This window comes from Zootermopsis nevadensis, unplaced genomic scaffold (genome assembly GCF_977971745.1).
Source record: "Zootermopsis nevadensis isolate Lab colony 2312 unplaced genomic scaffold, Znev_1.0 Znev_ptg000015l, whole genome shotgun sequence".
In the NCBI taxonomy this organism is placed as follows: Eukaryota; Metazoa; Arthropoda; class Insecta; order Blattodea; family Termopsidae; genus Zootermopsis; species Zootermopsis nevadensis.
In genome coordinates, this window is record NW_028259147.1 from 7489118 (window position 1) to 7512893 (window position 23776).

At 33.3% G+C, this 23776-nt stretch overlaps 2 protein-coding genes across 6 annotated transcripts in view; one reads left to right on the forward strand and one right to left on the reverse strand.

Moving 5' to 3' along the window:
* Positions 1–23776, forward strand: part of LOC110840644 (tRNA (uracil-5-)-methyltransferase homolog B) — a 120768-nt gene that overhangs the window by 86368 nt on the left and 10624 nt on the right. The gene's annotated exons all lie outside the window — the stretch shown is intronic.
* LOC110840650 (lysophospholipase D GDPD1) lies at positions 938–23685 on the reverse strand. 4 transcript variants are annotated; one of them, XM_087349233.1, is made up of 8 exons: positions 23473–23685; positions 23221–23263; positions 21255–21436; positions 18575–18795; positions 17109–17242; positions 16393–16513; positions 14987–15130; positions 938–13964 (listed from the first exon to the last, which is right to left on the reverse strand). In XM_087349233.1, the coding sequence occupies exons 1-7, from the start codon at positions 23612–23614 to the stop codon at positions 15002–15004; spliced, it is 972 nt and encodes a 323-aa protein (XP_087205359.1). In that variant the 5' UTR covers positions 23615–23685; the 3' UTR covers positions 938–13964; positions 14987–15001. The 4 variants fall into 4 exon arrangements, with proteins under 4 accessions (XP_087205359.1, XP_087205360.1, XP_087205358.1 ...); XM_087349234.1 differs by having other exon boundaries at positions 938–15130; positions 16393–16510; XM_087349232.1 differs by having other exon boundaries at positions 938–15130.

Consider the following 23776-nt stretch of genomic DNA (forward strand, 5'->3'; position numbering starts at 1 on the left):
ATATAAAATTTTGGAAAGCAAATACAGAGTTGCCCAATTGCCAATACATTTCAGGGGTGAGTAAAATATAACCTGTGGGCTGGAAGCAGCCTATGAAACAATTCAATCTAGCCTGCAGTGATCAGTTATAACATGGTCCTTGATCAACCCTTGGCTTATGATACATATTATGTAACATTACTGTTATGAAAAAAAACTCTATGATCTGACAGAAATTAAAGGTTTTGGTGTTCTCAAACACATGCACATACTATTTTCATATCCAGTACTGCTAACCGGTTATCACAGGGCCAAATGGGGCCACTCCAGATACGGTTTACCCACCCTTAGTAAGCTTACTACACAATGGCATACTGCCAAACAATATACTAATATTTCAGGCAACTGCTGTATGAACCAAATTAAATTCTGTAAATCTTTTGTCTCAATCATGAAAGTAGGCCTTTAATTTTAATTGCTAGTAAAATAATAATCATTCCATTATATGTTACAAAAAGCCCAAAATTAAACTTCTGATTGTTTTAGGATTATTCACAGCTGGTTAAAATGTTAAACTATGTAACAATACACAATTTCCATGCTGTGAATGAAATATTTTGTTCAGAAACACTGGCTTTGTTGGAGTTGGAACATTCTTATTTGAAAATATCAGTGCGAACAAACTTCTCCTATGGTGTTCAACTCTTTGAAATTACTATACTTTGCAATGGAAATACACAAAGGCATTTTAGCATCAGAGAAGACTGAGCATTGAAACGACTAATATGGCCTCCATCCCACACAGATTGAACATGACCAATGCACACACCACAATACAAAAATTATAAAATGCACATTAGGCACTGTAAACAAGTGTTACAATCTTATACAACTCATCTAATTTTATGTTGTAGTAAAGAAACTGTTATGAAATATTCTTTAAGATTTTAAAAATATATTCTTTTGCATAATGAAGGCGCTCATTTATTTTTATTCATCACTTTTTGAACAAATTCAAAATCAGAAGAAATTATAATAAAATGTTTCATAATTACATACATTTCATTTAAAACTCAGTTCAGACAGTGCACTAAAGAAGTGGACCTGCACTACACTGTAGAGTTTACATATGATTCAAGGACTTGGTTACAAAAGATGTAACTCCATTTTTATAAATTTGTAAAAACATAAAAATGTACAAATTTACGTAAATATATGTTAAACACAAAATTCAGGGATATTATGAGTAATTTAATTCAACTACTTGGTGTGGTTTTCTAAATCAAATGGCAACAAAATAATTCTTCAGATCAAAATCTTCAATTCAGAATATCTAAACTGAACATGGTAATATATTCTCTAACACTCAAACAACAAATGCCATAATATGACAATGTTCTTCTCTTATATCAGAACACCATAACTCATGGTGCTTAGATTAGATAGATGGATAGTAAAAAGGTTTCACAAACTGATACAGCATGAAATAAGGTTATGTGACTCATACTGTACTTTGCATATAAAAAGAGGGGTAAGGTAAGGGTAAACTGTCCATATACATGAACCACTAAGGCACAGAGGAATGGTAGGGGTACATTCGTAACAATGCAATTAGATGAAGACGAGCAGCCAGCTTTACAATCTAAGCACTTCCCCCCCCCGCATGTACTTCAGTTCTCACTAGACAAGAAGCTGGGTGGGGCACAGAGCTGGTATAAACAAGGAAACATAGTACCAGAAATAAATTGCGCTCCTCCTGAAAAGTTAATTTCAGTTATTCAAAACAGACCAGTATGTTAAAGATTAGAATAAACCAACAGTAGTTTCTAAACGTAATTTACTCAGCTTTAGTAGATTTATTTCCCATAAGTATCAATAAAGAATGATACCTGCCACTTTCCTTCTAATTCATCAAATTTAACTGGGGGAGAGGAGTTAAATAATAAATCTGAACTTCTTATGTATTCCTATAAAGTAATAAAATCTTTTGACATGTAATCACTGACTTTATCTGTAATGCAGTGTTTAACTTAATCTCCATTACAACTAAAATTGATAATAATTTACAGTGCAGTGAAAATCCACTTTTCACCATCTATAAAATTCACATAAGACCTATCTAAAACAAATACCATTTTTTCCACATAAAAGCACAATTTATGTTTTTTTATGCTGATGGAATCAATGTCCGTTGTTTACACACTCGTTTGACCGGCATTTAACTACTACCTAGTCAAAAGAATTAATACAATTCACTATTTCATTGTATGGATGTGATTGTCATTGTAACAAACTGACAAAATTCCTCTTGAGTACTAAAAACATGCTGTTTGCAACCAAAATTCTTAACAATTGAATATTTTCATGCAACTAACTTTTACAACTTGCATTGCATAAAGATGTGTATATAATCATTTTAACCACTTGCCTTACAAATTTATTTCCAGATATGGTATCACTCAAATTATATTATTAGTTAAATATTATGATCTTTGAACATAAATAAAGTAATGTAAGTTAGTCATTTTTAAAGTGTTATAACACAAAAAGATTTTCTGCATGTAACAGCTTCATTATTATCCCATACTATCTTGGGCTGTGCTTAGATTTTTGTGCAGTGTGTCAGAACTGAATTTTTCACCTCCAGCCATTGTAGAGCTTCTATGTCAACAGAACAGTATGAACCTGTCTGTAATATCCACTTCTGTCCTAGAAGTTTCTATCACTTCATTGTTATAACTGACACAATTGCTTTTGTGTTCCACAGTCATAAAATAATGTCACACCTGTCATCAAAATTATGTGCAAAACTGTCAAATATAAATATAATATAATAAAGACAAAGGAGTACAAAAGAAATCTACCAGAAGTAATATCTGTCAGTAAAGTACTGATTAATGGTCCAGCAATACACTCAAATTATACCTAGGAACAAAAGAAACTGGAATAATAATAATAATAATAATTCAATTCCATTCATTCATTAGAGTGCTTGGCAACAGCCAAATGAGGCCAATAACAGCCAAGCACTAACAATAAATATAACAATAGAAAATCAAATAAACAACGAACTAAATATATAAATGTACAATATAATAATGATAATATATCAATTCATTAATTTATTAAAAATAATTAACAGTAAATGAGCTAAATAATATGCCTAAAAGTGAAACATCAAAATAAAAAAAATTAAAAAAAAAGTAATAATAATAATCTGTACCCACAAAATGTTAACTGCCACAAGTTAACTTGGGATAACATATTTAGGGCAAAATTTTAATCTTAATTAATTTGGGATAAAAAGGAAAGTGGTTAATTCAATAATAGTTTCTTTGATAATAAACAAATTACTTACATACAATAGGGCACTATTTTTGTGTTTAATTTTATAAATAAATGTCCTTGTGCAATAGTATACTGAATGTGACAAATATCTTAACCCATGCATATTTTTATCAACATTAGATAGATATTGGAGGAAAAGCAAACATTTAAAACAGGCTGGTGTTTCACAGTCTTTTACAATCATCCTTCCCATATCTAAGCATAGCTAATCTGTTACGGTTCTATAACAAAACAGAATTGTTCATCTTTCCAGATATCTCTTTATGAATCACCTTCCTTTGAATAAACTTTTAAATATGTTTCTGACACATATTTTAAAGCAGTCCATTTCACTGTAGAATCTTCTCGACATAGCACTGTCAAAATGGTAAAAATTATAAACATTTCAAAAGAATTTGCTTCGTTCTTATTCAGGGTGAATGTGGTGGAAAAGCATAAATTGAGGGTCTGTGTACTGCAGCAACATTAGTTATAGTCCAACCTGAACAGATGACCACTTGAGATCTCTGTGTACCACGGTTATGTTTACACTATTCTGGCCAGCTTCAATTTGTGTCTCCAGGCTGTATTCCGGAGCAATCACAATTAATGACTCTTACTTTCATTTACAAACCCACACCTTTCCACACTTCAACAACAGAAAAGGGGGCAACAAGTATCTTCTAAAACATTGATTACTTTTACTATTTTAACACTAATCCTCAGATTCTACAGTGAATATAACAAAATTATTCAAACATTATGAGCTTAGACTTTCTCTGCATTATTCCCAGTTTGTTAAACAGCATTATACAGGTTGTTTCACAACTGTCTGCCATAGGTTGGAGTCTGATTCTGGCGGTAATTTCAAGTAAAAAAATCGTTAATACTACACTGGTCGTATTTCTAGCTGATGTGGAGCTTGTAAGCAAAAATTCCTACCTGTGTGTACTTTGATAGCTGGCAACAATAGAGATCGTTTTTGTTGATGTTACTACTACTGATTATCAGTTCCTTCCCATGTCAGTTGTCTGTTGGTTCTGATCCGTAGTGAGCATCAAACAAGACACTGTACTGTGATAAAATGAAGTTAAGTTATGGCTTTCTTGAATCAGCATTATGTAAATCATTGGTCATCATCCGAGATCTCCAGACCTAGCCCTGCGTTCTCTTTTTTTATGAAATCTAATGAAAAAGATGACCTACAGGACCAAAGTATGAAAGAGGAACTCCTGAAACAGATTTTGGATGCTGTTGCTAGCCTCAACATGATAATGGTTGGAATTAACGAGGCTGTTCACTAAAAGCTGTAGCAGAAAGTCTGAACAGTTATAGTACGTATTTCATAAAATGTAGCAATAAATTCATTTGATTAGTACCTTGTTACTTTTCCATGTATGCACATTGAAACTGCTATAGCTCTACAATGGTTGGAAACAGGACCGATGTTGTATTAAGATATTTTACTCAACACTGCCGTGATATACAGCAGACTAGTTAAGAAACATTCTATATAAAATCAAGTTGTTATAACAAATTCTCAAACTGAGTTATTTTATAAATAGCATTAGGTTTTGGAAAGGTAAAAACTATTTCAACCCATGTAATAGTTTTTAAATAATACTTATAATTGTTTTGTAACAAAAATAAATACCTACAATATTTCAAAACTTAAAATAATACAAAGCATTAAAGCACAAACATCACCTCTTGTTTCACAAGGTAAAATATATATAAAATCATTTCACAATACTTTTCAGCTCTAAGCTGTGAAACATTCCTATGGTCTTCCTTGAATACTGCACTTCTGATACTGAAGTTTGCATTAAAGCAGAGTTTTAATCTCTTCCCTATAATACAGTTATTGACTCATCTAAGCTTAATATGAAGTAAATGACACTCAGCTGAAATACAGAGTGAGTCTAAAGATGACTATCTTCTGAAATGTTGGTAAACTTCTACCAGACTCTTATTTTCATATCAGTAGCACTGTCAATCCTCACACGCAAGTTTCAATTACAGTTCGTTATAAAAATTAAAAGTGTAGTGAAAATGTGTTGTGAGGAGTGATGGTGGATGAAATACAAAACTAATAAACTGGCAACACACCAGGATACTGAACTATAGAGTTCTACCAGACTATACAGTACAGAAGACAGTCACCTTTATACTCATGATTGTGATAACCTGATATCTCATTAATTGAAAGAGACAACTCTTAACAGCCCTCTCCATATTTTATAACAGAAAGGTAGGCTTATTATATCATCATGTACACATGGCTGTTCCTCTGTAAGAACTTTTGGATCAACTGATGAATTTGCATGGAACATCATAAAGATACATCACCAAAGTCACCCCACTTTATACTTTTCAGTTTCATACCTTCAATAAACAAATACAGTACATGAAATAACTAATAAAATGCAGGAGTACACATTAGAATTTGTATGGCAGTAAAACATAAACAGCAACAGCAAATTGTTCGTGAACCACCTGTTATATGTTACTATTAATTAGTAACAAATGTTAAGTGTGTGTGAAACTTAAACCTGGCAATATATTTGATTAAAAAAATTATTTATTGGAAAAGATGGGTCTTGGTATCATCAGTTATAAATTTTGAACTAATTGATAAGTTTTTGTGAAAGTTGGTATGAACATTACGCCACAGAAAGTCACCCTATCTTTATATTCTTAAATTTCTTGCCATGAACAGTATTAACATGACAGCCAAGTAACATTCTGAGATGTTAGGAACATTAGCACCATTTAATATAAGATCCTGAAATTCTGTATAATACACCCTGGAAAATTATACAACTTTGGCTGCACTATGCTTGCATAGAATTCAAAATAACAATGTGGTAATCATACAGAATAAACAATAAAAAGAAAATCTGGAATAGACACAGTGTATACATATATAACATTTCAATTAAATACCATTTTTAAATGTAGTGGTCACTCATCATGAAAACTGGATGCCTTTGGTTCTCATGAGAGGCATATGTATCAGTGTTAAGAATTGCACAAATGGTGACAGTGCAAAACTTCAGGTTCAATGCAAATGTCTTGAAGACATACCTGTACAATCTATTCAAAAAAAATCAAAACAAAGAATAGGTTTTCTGTTATGTCAGTAAAATGATAGTGTAAGGCCTACCATTCTTTGTTGGGTTTTAAAATCTATATTTTGTATTATTAAAAGGTTTAATTATTCATACTTCTGACTTCTCCATTATCCATCTGCTGTTCTGTAAAAACAAATATTTTCTGATTTGGGACTTTACTTTTAGTAATGAAGTCCAAGACATTCAGTCATTAAAATCTTGTTCCTTATGTATGAGACAAATGTATGTATGAAATGCTACTGAAAATACACATCTTACAGTGAAACCTGAATATGAAAAACACTGATACTAACCAACACATATTCAATGCATAAACAATTATTTTGGAAATATTCAGCTAAAAGGACAAAAATATACCACACACAGTGGCATGCACACTTTTAACACCAGTTTGTATAACATGATAGTAAAATCTGAATTTCACTTTTGGTGTTGATGATAACTCAAGAGACTTAATGAGAATGTATCTTCATATCTAACCAAATTTTATATTAAGGTCAAACATCACAACCATAGTCTCAGAACCTGGATTGCAATTGTGATTCATTGTGTGGCTTTTGCATGCATCAAACATTTTCATTAATTGTTGTTTCAAACAGCAAATGAAACTTTCTTAAACCAACCCGCAGACCTGAAATCCTGTAGAAAAAATTAAAAATTATTAACACCTAAGTATATTTTAGACAATACAAGGCATTTTCTGAACAAATGAATTGTACAAAAAATGCTGACAACATAAAATGTTTATCATTATGTTGTCTGACATTTTTCAAATCTTAAAAATTACTTTTGGCAACAAGGTACATGGCAGATTGGCCAGTATCATCTGAAATCATTTTCTGGTTGGTTTTATTAAATTACAATATTGAAATTCCATCAAAATATGAAAAATCTGTATGAGTTATGATAAGTCAGTCTGCAGTGACTGGTTATGGGCTAGACTGGCAGGGCAGGGATATTTCTCTTTACCACTAGTGTGTCTGGGCTGGCATGGTGCTTATCAACCCATATCACTGGGTACCGCAGCTCTTTCCACAGAGGTAAAAAGCCAATCACCTCCTAGAATTTGTGGAACTTCACCTCCATGTCCTTTATATATCTTCATGATATGATGGGTTGCATAGGAGTACCTTTGCCTTCATGTGAAAACAGTATCAACAACATTGATAATCACATTTGGGGCTTCATGGTAGTCCACATGTCAAATATGTTTGAAATTAACATCAGCATAAGCCATTATTATTACATTTAACAAAAACTGTTTACCCAATGTGAAGCTCTTTCATGTACTATATGGACAGCTAACAATTATTAATTTATATTTGAACTCAAAACTGAAATTTCAATCAAATAAAATGTTTGTACATTCCTTATTCTTAGCCATGATGTACACTGATCTCTCATAAAATTGTATTAGCAGTTGTTGCTTGATACTTTGTTTCTATTTCTAATGAGATGTACACTATCTCTGTTTTCATGTGGTTTGGACAAGATATGTCATGAAGGCACAATTACTTGTTATATGTATGAGATTTTTACCAATCTATGCAATTTAAGTTTTCAAGTATTGCAAAACAAAATGTATGTAAAATAACAGGTACTTTTAAGCATGTCCTACTTCTTGCATTGGTGTAGTCACAACAACAACAACAAAAAATAAGAAAATGTAAGGTTTTATTTTTGGTCACAGCTGAAATATTCCAACTTGTTTGGCAAACAGCCAAACAGGTACACTTTGGCAGTAGTTTATTAGTCTTTGAAATCCTCAATATAATTTAAAATAATTCTGATGCTATAAAAATAGTCTTATCAAGAAAATAGTTTATTGAAAGTGATGCCATGTGATTTGTACCTGTAAAAATGTGAGTTCTTGTATATTTTAACTTAATTTTCTATTCAAAGAAAGAAACCTTGTAAGGTAAATTATACATAAGAATGGATTAAATGACAAAGGGAAGAGCACTTGACAAAGTACTAAGGTGTAATAAATGGGATCCTTCGATTTCCACTAGTGTTCCTCTACATCACTATTTTGATGAGCACTTTTCACTTTCCAACATAATCTTAAAAATGAGTATATGAAGTAACTGTATATTCTTCTCACTTATATGTTCCTAGATGTAATTTTATTCTACAGCGTGGGCGGGAAGTAAGTAGGCATTAATAAACGCTTTGCATTGGAAATATAGAGGTTATAACCATTTCTCAATGCCTACTTACTTCCCACCCACCCTGTATTATATAAGTATAAATAACAAACACCTTTGGGCTGCTTTTCAATAAATCCAACAAAGGTACAATATATTACACTTTTTAACCTTAACCCTTTGCATGCCACTGCATTGTATCAAAGAGCCAGGTTATGCTAGCCCTGCCATGATCCAAACTGTCTTAACTCTTAGAGGCTGGTTTCCTGCACATGCAATTCATATGGTAAAGACACAACCATGAAATATTTTTATGTGTTCTTTACACAACATGCACAAAATGAACATACAATAGGGAGGTCATGACCGTCCATATATCATCCTATGTAATCTCAAAAACTATTGAATGGATTTCAATTAAATTTGGAATTAAGGTCTACACCAAACGTTATCAGGTGTTTAATTTTGATTCATATTGTTCTGATATTTATATAAAGCTCAAATGAAACTTTTATTAATTGTCTCAAAAATGGTTCACATACAAACAATTGTTGCATATCAGAAAATACAGATCCCATTATGATTATGAATTATATTTGATGCACTTTAAAATATACTGAGTATTTAATCAAATACAAGGGAAACAATTTCTGGCATTATAGCATGCTGCCTTCAGTGCAATAATTTTTGCAACAATATGTTTGTGCCTGCAATAAATGAACTTTAAAACCAATGACATGAACAATCTACAGCCTGGCCAACAATAAGCATAGACTACTGCTCATGTGGTAACAATTTTTCAACATACAGTGGGATAACACAGATTTTTCAGGTACATTACAGACTATTAATTCAGTGAATGACCAATACACAATCATTCTGAAACACACTCCTATTCTTATCATCAGCCTGTAGCGATGGATTTAGTATTTTGTGAAGAAACAGAAGTACATGGAAAACTTTTAAAATGAAATGGTGAGATATTATCGCTTCCATATCAATGCTCTCAAAAAGCCTGCAGCTTCAGCAGTTTCAATCACAATTCAACTCATGTTTCTCTTGATTATTTTACCGTTAATACGGTCATATACATTTGAAATAATTTGTCCTTCTTTGCTTCTAAGCACCTGAACACTTTACAAAACCAGTATTTACCATTTTCACCAACATATACTAACAAATATTATTATTATTATTATTATAACACAGTAAAACCAAAACTCTAAATAACTTAATTCTGTACGTAAACTATAAACAGCTTCCACTGTCATGTTACATAACAAATTTAACTACATTACAGCCCAGAGTGAGAAAACAAATGGAAAATCTGATTATGTATGGATAGTTTCACTGAATGTAAAAGCTCATTAGACAATGTACTCTATTCTTACATCTGGATGCATTATAGTTATTAAACAGCCTGGCAATTTCAGCATAACATGGAGCACTTGGCTTGGCAGTAAGAGGGTTAAATAAGGGAAATAAATACTGAGATCCTAATCCATAACATCTCATGACAAAATACAACTTTGAATTTTGGGGATAAGCTATGTTGATTGCCGAAAATTATGCAACATTTTGGCAAAAACTGCAGTTCTGATCTTCAAGGTGAATATGCAACAGCTGGGCATTTCTGAAAGCTTTATACAGGGCAGGAAGTGTGTGTTGAGTTGCATTTGATGGTGCTAACTGATGGAGTGGAAGAGCACCCTGCCATCCAATTGGAGAGCTACATCATGTAGTCCAATTTACCACATACTAACTGCCCTATATAAAGTTTCAAAAGTGCTTAACAATTATATATTTGTCCTGAAGATGGCAACTGCAATGTAAGATTTGAGATTTTCACAGCGGTGAGTATGAAGATTTCTGTCTTCTGGGTTGTTGCGCTGTGTAGTCTGGTCGATGTTAACCAACGTTTCAGAGGTCATACTGCCTCCGTCAATGTTTGCTAAAATGTTGGATAATTCTCAACATTTGACGTGGCTTATCTGTGAAAGACAAGACTCCAGCCTTGAAGACCTAAGGACAAGTATCTCATGACAAAATTAAAATGTTTTGTTAAACACATGCAAATAAGCGAGTTATACACATATGGATGACTTTCACATTAATGACATACAGCAGCATATTACACACTTCGTATCACATACTTTAACCAAACTTTGGATTCATTGTTACAAAATACCTGCAACATAATTAACTTAGTCTTCATAAAATATGTAACAGCAATTCTAGTGATGGTTAGAAAAACAACTCGTCAGGTATAGTGTTAAATAACATATTTTAGTTACCTGTGATCAAGTCTTGTACCATAAAATGCCCCTAATATTGCATGTGCACAAATATTTTAAATATAATGTAAGGTGATTTATGCACATGAGCATAAAATACATTAAGCATTCATTTCACAAATATCTGATTACCACATTTTAGAAATTAACTCCTTTTTTGATATGAATAATGAAATTTTGTTAGAATGAAAATACACCAAAATGAAAATCAGTACCTGACCCATCAGATTACATCAGAGAGTGAATCATAGCCTTCTGATGTCAAATTCTGCTGCTTTAGTTCTGATTAATTTTTATTCTAATTAGTACTATTCATTTATAATAATAAATAGATACATATATCTATTACACATTTTCTTCATTTAATGTTATCTATATATGTATTTCCTGATCAAAAGGTTGACCAGTTGGCTGCAGCATCTCTTAATACCTTTATGTCAACAAGAAATTTGTTTCTGTGAAATAAATTTTCATGCAACAAACAAATTCTAATTAATAATGCATTCAACATAATAGTGCATAATTATCAGTGCACATGAAAACAAGAATTAGACAACAAATATGTTAATGCTCAACATATGTACAAAATATTAATGATTTATGAACTAAAAAGAAATTAATTTCTACATCTACCTTATATTTCCTGCCACCACTAGAATTTCTAAATACATATTTAATCACATGTTCTTATCTTTGGAATACAAATGCAGAACAATAATATTTCAGTCCACTATTACTGTTCATTAAATAGCAAGCAGATGTTTATAATTTACTTTATTAGTTGGAACCATAGCTAATGTATCCTGCTTAATGTAATACAGTAAAAGCCCAATGAAATAAGTACAATGAAAATAAAAAATCCACTTTTATGAGTGATTTTTGCATGCAGTCAATGTAATAAACAATGATAAATGTAAGAATATCTTTCAGTTGTAACAAAAGCACTATTCATTATTTTTTATATAATGAGCACTTTTGGTTTCCATAATTGTGTAAATATATGTTTGGCAATGTGACAAAGTCACTGTTTCATTATTTTTTCAAAAATGAGAGGAAAATTACATCTGCTATTCAGAGTCAGGTGTCCCCCACAGTTTTGTCAGTGGTTGTCACTACTGAGCAGAAAGTATTCAATTATTTTATAGTTTCTGGCTACTATTTTACTTGACTGTCTAACAGCATCTGTGTTTCATTCAGTTTCTGATAGGACTGAACAATGCAAAGGGAAGTGAATCCACTACAATGTTGTGTAGTGACCAACCATGTAGGACTATTGGGGACAAAGCAGCAATATTTCTACACTGAATCAGAATGTTTATACACTTTAGCAGTGCTCAGACATGCAAAAGTGAACAGGGTAACATGGCTAGTTGTCTTTTGATCTTTGGCATGAATCGACCTGGATTGTTGATTGACAATAAAATGTAACATGATTTTTTTTCATTATGGAACCACCACTCAATCACACTCACAACATTCAATAAATAATGTTAACTGTCAATCATTCATTTGATTCTACTATTTTCAAATGATCAACCTACATTACCAAAGTAATGTTCAATACAACATCTCTAAAAGTAACTGAAAAGAAGCATCAAAGGCAACTAGAATTCTTTTCTTCACATGATGTACAACTGTGATAGGCATTATGCATTATGTGACAAGTTGTGATTTAGCATTTAATATCTCTACACAAACACGATACATAACCATGCTATCCAGCAACATATAACATGTCATCATTTATAACTGCAATCCATATATCTTGATACCTATGTTGTGACCTTGAAGAAAGACAGAATATTATTGTCACACTACACAGACAATGTCTATTTCAAGGTTCATAGTAACATGTTTGAAATACAAATTTCTGCAGTTATTAAACTCTCATAAACATATTTCTTTGTAAATCAAGCGTAAATTATCAGAAAGATAAATGTGTTTAGTCACTACTACAGAATATATACAAATTTAATTAAAATTATGGGTAAATGGTAATGTGAAAAAAACTTCATTATTTGCTGTTTCATTCAAAGGGACATTTTTACCTTTCCAGATGTTTAATTGCTTATAATGAGTATGTATTTGTTATAAAGACATTTTTTCTGAATGTTGTGAACTCTTGTTATAATGGACTTCTACTGTACTCTGTGAAAACTCCAGTTATAGAAGAACTGTTTGAATGTATTTTACCTCCTTTTCCATTTTTGATTAGAAACCATATACAATCTTAATCATATCCATCAAGATACATTGCCATCTAACATATCTGCTGATTATCCCATCTCTGCCATCAGTGAGAACTATTTTCTTTTTGTGCACAGTGAAAAAAACAGCACAGAGCTATTCATATGCAAGAAAAATCCCAAGGAAAGACAGATACCAATATTCACGAGTAAACTATGATGTTCCCATGAACTTGGAAATGTTTCTATATCAGTATATCTAATCCCCTTCTCATACTCACCTCTTTCCAACCTTAGCCTTAGCTGTACCTTCTAACCAACCAGTCAGAGAATTTGATTTTGCCCTTATCAAAGATAAACCATCACAAGCGAATGGTTAGCATGCCTATTTGTGAGATCCTGGGTTTGAATCTCATACTGAAACAGGCTATCCTGACTATAGCTTTTGAAGTTTTCCTCAGTTCCCCGAAACAAATTCTGAGATTAGTACCTTAAATTAGGCTAAATCTTAAAACGTTGCATACCGTGTAGTGTATGAGAATATAAAATAAGCAAATAAGCAAACAAACTATTAACACTATAAAAAAGACACTAGTGCCATACACGTTTCAACCTCAAGAGGTCATCATCAATGGCAACAGGGAAATTAATTCATTAATTCAAAATGGTTTAAAAATTGTTTAGAAAACAAATAATGAAGTAGAGTATTTTACAAAAGCATATCAAGCAACACCACATTAGATGTTGGTATTCACAGGAGTTGAACTCTGCACTTAGCTATTGATCCGAGGGTCCGGTGGCCGTAGCTGGTCTGCGGCGAGCCAAACACCCATGCTTCGTTGGAGTTCACAGGTACAGACGACGCAACCACGGCTTGCCGCAGACCAGCTACGACCACTAAAACCAGGAATCAGTCAAAACCTTACTGAAAACCTGGATAAACAATTTTTTTCTAACTAGAATTAGTAGAAAACATAATACGTCAAATAATTTGATTTTACAGTTGTTGAAATACACCATAAAGAACAAATAAATAAATAAGTAGAGTAAAATAAAATAAAATGAAAAAGAGAGAAAAGAAAAAATATTGCTCCTGCTCAGACAACCACTAACATAGCTTCTCAATAAACTCAGTAACAGTTTCTTCTACGTAAACTGGTCGGAGAATACACTTTTTCTTCATGTAATCCCAGAAATTCTGAACAGAATCAACTCCCAATGCTTCCCATTTTAAATAAAGTTCAGGACCTTGCAAATGAACAATGGAAATTAAAGAACACTTTATTGTCTGTGACTACTTTCATCTCTAGTTATGTATGTCCACACTGACAGGCTACTGCTGCATTATCCTCACAAAGGATCCATTTTATGATAAGGCCCTAATATGGACCATCATATGCATATTAATGATAAGGCAGTATTCACAACAGAAAATTTTAGCAAGCAAAAATGGTAAAAGAAATTCAGAACATTATACAAACAAGACTGATCCCACTGATAACATCAAACAGGATAATAAGCAATGGTACATACAAATTTTCCAGGAAATCACATACATTTTCACATCAATGAGTAATTTGTCCTTAGCTGCTGGAATGTGTATATAATTTTCAAAATGCAAAACACATCACATATGTGCTGGTTGAGATCAGAGATGCTTACCACAAGAAACAATTCATCTTACAAAATATCCTAATATATAAAACCTTTAACCATGAAAACAAATCATGGCAATATGACTGCAAAATATACTTTCCTTATAATATATTCCTATACAATATATATTCCTTCCAGCAACTGTTTTGGCAAGTAAAATGACTGACATCAATTTTCTAGTTTGGAAAGAACATGTTACATATCATATATCATCAGTAAAAGCTGATTAAACCAGTAACAGCAGAATTAAACTCCACTATTACCATTTTCTAATGTCATCATTGATACTGTGGATTCTCCATAAGAAATCTTTTAAGTCTGGAAGGATAGTCTGTCATTACTCCTGTTGCTCCCAGCTCAAAAGCTTTTCTGAACTCATCATCATCATTTAGCACCCATAAATATGTCTGAAAAATAAGTCATAAAATAATTAGTTTCAAAATGAATAACAAACCATCATTCATAACACGGTCCCTACAACATACACACCAACATCTCACTTTATATAACAGCAAGTTTCACTTAATGAAAATTTATCACCCAATAATTTGAAATACAGTTACCTACAATAATAGATATATATATATATATATATATATATATATATATAAACAGTGGTAAAAAAACATGCACACGCTTACTCGCTCAGACTATATAGTGTCAAATGAGAGGATGAGAGCAAATAATGAATTGGAAAGATGTGGAAGGAAGTGGTGATGGCTAATTTAAGGTACTATCCTGGTATTTGCCTAGAGGGACTGAGGAAAACCACAAAAACCTCAGTCAGGATAGCTGGTCTCCAAGCTGGATATTGAACCTGGAAGGTCCCAAATACAAAGCAGGAATGTTAACTACCTGACCACAACATTTGGTTGGAATGTTTCTGGAGTAGCAAAAACTGTTCACACTGAAGAGGACTATTGATTTTTAAATTTTATTAATGTGTAAACTGAACAGCTGATCATTTGGAAATCAAACAATTAGTTTGATTTCAGAACTCTTCTTCATGAGCTTGCACTTGTCCAAGGATCTGGGGTTCAGACTTCTTTTCATGCCTTCCCCATTCATTACTTGATAGAATCAAAACTTAGTGAATGTGAAAAGTGCCAAGCCTACTATGATTCTGAAACCACAGCAAAACGAATTCTGACATATAGATGGTCCACCTCAGAAATTGTTTCCTTCACCCTTGCCAAACAGTCTGAGGCCAGATATGAAATAAGCCATCATTGCATAAACTGTGTTTCCACATTACAGCACAAATGACTGTTAAATTATTGTGATAATGGTGTAAAAGCTCTAATTTGTCTTCTGGGGATCAAACTTTTAATCACTAAATGATCATGACAAAACAGCCTAAATTGTGTTCAAAAAGTGAGACACAATCTACTAAAAAAAATTTTGTTTCACTTCAGTAAGTACAAAAACAATGTGCATTCTCCTAAAAAAAATATATTAATTTCTGATAGTTACACAACAAAATTCATTAAGTATGCTCGTATTTATGTGGGAAACATCATAACGACCAAATTTAACAACTCCTGAAAAATAAGTTTCTTCCATGAATTGTGTTTCTTTCTGAACACACTGTTTTACTTTACTGTTTCATTCTGAAGCTCTGCCATCATATACTCATCTCTACTCTAATAAGCAATTATTAAGAACTCACCTGGATACCTCTTTTACTCAAATGTTCAAAAAGTGATTTCTTCATTAGTAGGTAGTCCACTGTTCTTGCCAGAAATGAGTGAAATGGAAGAAAGGCTGCATTTGGACTTGTTTTTCTCCTGCTGAAATACAACATAGTATATTTATTCTGTCATACAGAAATCATGATGTTTAAATCTCTAATCACTGTGACATCACAGCTTTAAAATCACATTCATTTTCAAAACACATCATTTGTGCTTTATCTATTCTTGAAAACAATTTAATTTAGACTGATGATGTTCTCCTGCACTGTTGCACTGTGTGGACTCATAGGTAGATACCAATGTTTCAAAGAAACACACAGTCTCCATCTTCGGAGCTGAAGACGGTGGCAGTTGAAATAAATACAACATTACTACCCAGAACAAAACTGCATCTTCAGCACCATTAACACCTCAAGTTTTCAACCATTATTAGCTGTTCAAATTTGGTTATCATGTAATTTTTAACTGTTCTATTTTTATAGACATGGTTTTCTTCAAGATTACAGACAGACTTCATTTTTGTTTTTACTAATAACAACAACACTTAATTCAATGGCATTGTTCAAAGACATGCTCCCTTCTACTTTGTAAATAATGACACTAGAAATCAGTTACTCCACTGCTACAGTGACAGAAACAAAAGCTGAATTAAATATCTGGTAACTGCTTACTACCATGATACTACATATACCTTATATAAATGGATGGCAAGAACACTTCCAGGTGTGTTTCTTTTAATGGAACAAATGGCAGGAGTCCTGAGTACATTAGAAGCACAAGATACACTACTTGCCTCATGGAAAAGAGCAAATTGACACGTGGGTTCTGAAAAATAAAAATGAACTAGCTATATTACAGGGGGAAAATAAGTGACATAATATTTCAGTCATTATTCCACCACTGCTCCATACTTGTCTATCATTGGCCCATGAGGTATGTGATACAGCCCTGACTAAGCAGCATATCATACTATCACTCCTAAATCAGCATCTTGATCTAGCACTTGGCTGGTCTCAGAGTAAAGGTAATTTGGTTTTTAAGTTTTATCAGTATCCATGGGTCCAGAAATACTAGTTACTTAAGAAAATTTGTTTACTCAAAGTCTCACAAGGTGCTTCATACAAACATTTCCATACAGCCTACTAGTCTCTGTATTACTATGCCCATAGGCAGGAATGTTTATTTGTGGAGTTGTGTCTGTATCCAATTCAGCAAATTCTAGTGACCACATCTGGAATACCTAATAACTAACTCTACGGTACAGGGTCTTCCTTGAAATATTGACAGTTATTCTGGTCAAGAAATTCCTTGCTTCCATGAAACCCAAACGCCAACAATCATGTTCACAAAGGTTCACCACTAAATCCTATCCTGAATCAGCTCAATCCAGTCCATACTCATAATGACAAAGTTCTGCACCATCACCATGCCTGTAAATGTTGCTTTACAGTAAGTCCAGACCTGAGTACTTTGTTTAGAAACAATATATCTGTATGGTTTTCTAATTTTGTAACAGGAATGTTTTGAAACAATCAGGATAAAGTTCCTTAACAATGTTGCATGTCCATGTTTTCCAGCAGCAAAACCAGTAAATGAAACAATAAAGTATAATACCCTCAACAGCAAGACAGTTGTTAAAATGAGATATATGGCCAGTAGGGACTCATTCATTAGCTTGATGTATACCAGGGTTACAAAAACCACAGCCAAAATACATCCATGGTTGTATTTAGTTTCATCTTTGATGGCAATAAGTAATGAGTCACTGGAGCTATACATATGAAATTTGGCACTGATATAAATCATGAACACACAAACAAAAGCTGTAAGAAATTTTGTAATATATGAACAATTTCACATGGTCAGAATGTTTTAGTGGAGATGATACAAATAAATAAATCACTGAATTGAATAATTATTTACAGTATTTTAGTATTACAGTAAGCCTCATAATTTGAAGGAAAGTATGCATTGTAAGTACTTCCCAGATTTTCCTGTCATTCTAAGATACTTACTGCAGAAGATTTCTGTCTTCTGGGTTGTTGCGCTGTGTAGTCTGGTCGATGTTAACATCTACCAGACTACACAGCACAACAACCCAGAAGACTGAAGTCTTCATACTCACCGCTGTGAAAACCTCAAATCTTACATACTTACTTCAGCATAACACTTTCTGGTAACAATGTCATTGAAATTTCCCCACACTGTATATTCTTCACGGTTATATTTGGTAATAAGTTTGGAAACTTCCTTAATTAGTAAGTCATTATCAACTTTAATATCAATGTTGATGGGAACCTTTGGGAAATTTTTAAACACATCTTCCAGCAGGGTGAATCTTCGTTCTTCTGGTTTTCCTGAACCAATGAACGTTTTGCCTGCAGAAAGATAGTAAAAATATTTATATTTAATCAAAGATATATAAATACATTCTATATTGCTATTGACAACCTGTACACATTTAAATACCCAACACTCAAGTCAGCATGAAAGGTATAGGGCTTACAGTGTCTTCCACAAAGAGATTCTCTAGTTTAATCTGCATATATTTGCTTAACAGAGCATCCATTTTCTAAAGATTTTGTAAAAAGAAGTACAGGCAGATCTACTGAGCAAAAATGTATGTAGAGTGAAAAATTATTCATGCTTTTTCCTATTGTTTATGTGTACTTTCTAGTTTATTTAATAACACTATCTCAACAACATATATCTTACAGAATCAAATGGGATAATGACTGAGTAATTAGGTACTTGAGAAGAATGTGGGAGCAAGCAGTTGTAACCTGTATTAAGGCATTATCCCAGCATTCACCTGTAGGAACTGAGGAAAATATTGGACAGCCAGAATAGCCTCCAAATTGAAAATCAAGCCCAGAATATCCTGAATACAAAGGCAGAAGTGATGGCCACTGAATCATGACATTCATTCTCTTTTCCTATAATAACACTTCCTACATTCTTCAGTGGTCTTACAATCCATACATTGTACTATAGTAATTACTGAGAATCAAGAACTTTGCTCCATACATTTCAATTATGTGCCTACAGTTCCTGTACCTTTTCTTCCACTTCTCTCTGGTATTTTTCAAAAGTAATACTTCCAAGGTAACTTCCCAGAACTTCCTATTTCTTACATACTTAATGCAATGCACAGCATGGAAATTAATATGTTACTTTCCACAGATGAAATCTTCACATACCAGGATAGCTGTATTTTATTTCTGAATACATTGTTCCAAAGCATTAATATAAATCAGCAAATAATCTTAGGCTACACAATAATAAAAATCTGCAAAAAGTGTGAATGAATAACAGCTGTAGTTGAACTCCAATTCAACTACAGCTTTCCACCAGTAACTACATCTACACTGTCCACAATACATAAATTGGTAAGCTACTTAGACAGATTCCATTAAGTGGTGAAGTCAGCAACAGAAAATACATATACAATTTAACAGTCATATCTATTAATTTCAGAAACAGAACCACCTGACAATTACCAATGGAGATCAAAACATGCAGTGGATTTTAATAAAAACATTGAAACCATAAATTGTTGTGTAGATGGACTGTCAACCCAACAATCAACACATAACAGGATGCATCCCTTAAAACTCTAAAATTCATTACAGTGTTCACATAGGATCACCACTGATCTCTGAGCCAGAGAGCAACAGGAACCCAGTCCACACCCATCCAGCGCATGCGTGTGTGTGCGCGCGCGCGTGTGTGTATATACACAAACATATACATCATTCCCATAATCAAACTCAGAATAATTGTGTTAAACTTCTGAATTAAGGGAAAATAGTTCAGGGAGAGATGAAGTATAAGGAGACAGACAAACCTTTCAAAACCTCTCTTAACTGCCCTTTAAGAAGTGCATTCTGTTTTCATAAACAAGGTTCCAATGACCATCTCATTGTGGTATTAATATTACATCAGGTGCAGAGAAAATGTCATTGACTAACTGAAGAAGACAAATTCATAGTAGTTGAACCATACATCATGGAATGTATGAAAACAGTTCTTTAGGAGTTGGAGTAGCTTAGTCAGTATAGTGTGTGACTATCGACTGGATGAGTGGGATTTGATTCCTAGCAGGGTCAAAGGAGCTTCCTTCTAGTCTCTGCATCCAGACTGGCTCTGGGGCAAACCCAGACTTCTTCTATCCAGTGGGTACCATGGGTCCCTTCGCTTGGGGTACAGCATGGCCAGGGCATGATACTAACCATCTAGTGTGCCAAAGTCAGAAGAAACAGAAGTACCTCTTTTCCCCACAAGCATCTCCATGGCATGTAATGAGACAGCTTTACTTTTGACATTCCTTTATAACCTTAGTGACAGAATGAATTTAAACCCCATCAATCATTATCCAATGGTTACCACAGCTCTTTCCATAGAGGTAAAGCATGTTAATGACAGCTGACCTTCATCTAGTGCTAAGAATGCATCACAAGCATTTTGGTGGTTTGGAATGGGGATAACTACAATTTATAACAAAAAATGAATTACAATTCTCACTTTCTCCACAGAAAAGTGTAAATTCTCAACTTGTCCTATACAGTCCTTTAAAGTAAAGTAAAGATGTCCCACATCCTCTGCCTGTGTCGTGGATCAAACCCCAGTTATCCAGTCCATAGCCAGTCACTATACTGAGCTACAATGTCCTTTGTCATACAAATTTTGTTTAAATTTTACTACTTTACTTACTTGTTTATTAATTATTTGCTTAACTCCAGAATACCATTTACTTGGATTTTATAAACATATGATAATTGAAACGTATCACAACAAAAATTACAGAAAAATAAATATTCAAAAATATTATTATTACCAGGATCAAAGTCAAGAGGAAGTTCAGGCTTTAGAAGAGGCATATCTTGATAGTCAAGTTGCGAAATGTCACAGTCTGAACCAGTACTCCTCATTAGATTGTGATCATGGGAAACAACAACACGCCCATCCCTTGTTAGATGGCAGTCAAGTTCCAACATATCTGTCCCAAGCGCTAGAGCACTGAAATAAAAATATAATGCTTATTAAATTCTACATAGTTTCAGTATACATTAACCATAATAACAAGAGTGGAAAAATGTATGCCTGGTGCAGAGAAATCTTTACATATACTGATCTTACTATAGGTTGTTGTTTAAATACATTTTAATAAGCCTAAGAAAATATATGGGTCACAGTGGCCACACAGTCTTAAGGTGTGGGCCTTGTATGCTTGGACACTGGGACTGTGGGTTCAAATCCCACTCAAGGCATGGATGTTTATCTGCATCCTTCTGTGTTGTGCTGTCCTGTGTACAGGATGGGCTGATAACTCGTCCACGAAGTCCTACAGATAAAGTAACTTACAAAAGAGGCGGCCAAGACCGACGTTGGGATGTAGAGCTACAGATGAAGCTGGTAATAAATAATTACATGAGTATACCAATGAGAATATTGTATAATATGTTCCTCCTAACTCCTAAAAGGCTTTCTTGAAATCTATAAATCTCAGATGTATTGTCCCATTGTACTCCCATTCTCTCTTCAGTATTTGATGAATACAAAATATCTGATCAATAGTGTATTCATTAAACTAAAATCTACAATCATAATACCCCATAATTTCTTCTGGAATTGACAGAAGAATGTTGGATACAATTCTGTATGAAGTTTGTATTGGTGATATTCCTTAATGACCACTACAGTCAGTTGTATCACCTTCTTTATAAAGAGGTACAACATTAGATTCATTCCACTGCTCTGATAATTCCTCCTAATTTTAAATACAATTAATAAGTCTGTGGACTTCAAAATACAATGAACTGCCTACTACTTGGATCAGTTCTGCCAGAAATTGGCAATTCATATCATCTCAACTTCTTAATAGTAATCTCTGTTTCAAAGGGGCTACATTCAGGTATTAATGGATCAGTCCTTGTTTGTATAACATCACTGACCCCATGTGCATTAAACATCTGACAAAAATAATTCTTCCACCTATTCAAAATATTATGGGACTCTGCGAGCATATCATAACTGGACAAAAGGATTTATGTGACATTAGTCACAATAATAGGACTATAATAGTAAACTTCACCATGCTGAAACATATGATTGTTAAAATTCATAAATACAATTTAATTTAACCTGATGGAAAGACAAATGGAAGATGACAATCAGGTATACTTACATGATGTCCAATCTTTTAGAAAGGCTGACTTCAATATTAATCACTATTTGGTGGCTGCAGAACTTAGGGAGAGACTATTGATAAGTAAACTAGCAACACAAAAGTTTCCTATGCAGAGATTTTATATGAAGAAGTTAAATCATGCAGAACTTAGGATAATAATGTGGACACCAATAGGGCTTGGGAAAATATTTGAAAGAATGTAACAATTTCAGCTATAGAAAGACTCGGTCATTATGAGTTAAAGCAGCATAAATAACGGTTTGACAGTGATAAAAATTATTAGAGAAAAGGAAGCAGGCAAAATTGTAGTAGCTGCAGAATCCTAGTCAACTGAATGGAGATATAGTTTCAGAAATTCTTATAATAATTCATGATCAAGGGGTATTGGCTGTGTAACATATTATTAACAACTCCTGTTATTCAAGGTGTCTGGTCAACTGCCTGCCATCCATTTTGACCATCTCAGTCCCAATAGATACCTGTTCAACAAATCATGCATGCAACAGTGGTACAAAATTTTATGATAGCTCTTGTGTGTACAAGTTCTGGAAATGTTGCACACTGAAGAGTATTTGTATGATAATTCAAAAGCATTAAACTGAAAATTACATACCGCTGAAATGCTGTCATGGTATTTTCATAGTTTTCTCCAGCTCCTGCAATGAGAATAACAACTACTAAATCAAAACTCCAAATAGATTTCTTGGTATTTTGACTAGGTGCCTTTATCCCGAATACTGTTCTGTATAATTTTAACAATTGCCTTACATCACTAACTCTCTTAATGCTGCAATCCTGAGATGCTTTGGCGTAATACATGTCATGTTTTGCAGTATTTACATTTATGTTTATAACCATGACTCACCACCGCGGTGACTTATATGGCGACATTTAAATTTTAGTTGTTTTCTTTTGTGTATCAAATTCGGATATTTGAAAAAGAAAACTGATGTGAGGACGTAACCTCCTAATATTGCAAAGAACACCATTATCACAATACTGCACATATATACTCCGTGTGTTTTGCTGCTTTCGCTGTTTGTTCTTCGTACTTCTTCACAACACGAGCGCCAAACTTGAAATGAATAATGTTCTTGTGCGCATGCGCACGATGTTTGCTTAAAAACCAATATACTGGCAAGAAGAAGAAGAAGAAATTGTATTCAGCC

Excerpts from the sequence above, each read along its gene's own strand:
- LOC110840650 (XM_087349233.1), bottom strand. The coding sequence starts at position 23,614 with ATGTGCAGTATTGTGATAATGGTGTTCTTTGCAATATTAGGAGGTTAC. Across the intron at positions 18,796-21,254 it reads TCCTCTTGACTTTGATCCTG|GCAAAACGTTCATTGGTTCA; the intron begins GTAATAATAATA and ends ATCTTTCTGCAG. Across the intron at positions 15,131-16,392 it reads TGAGTAAAAGAGGTATCCAG|ACATATTTATGGGTGCTAAA; the intron begins GTGAGTTCTTAA and ends CTTATTTTTCAG.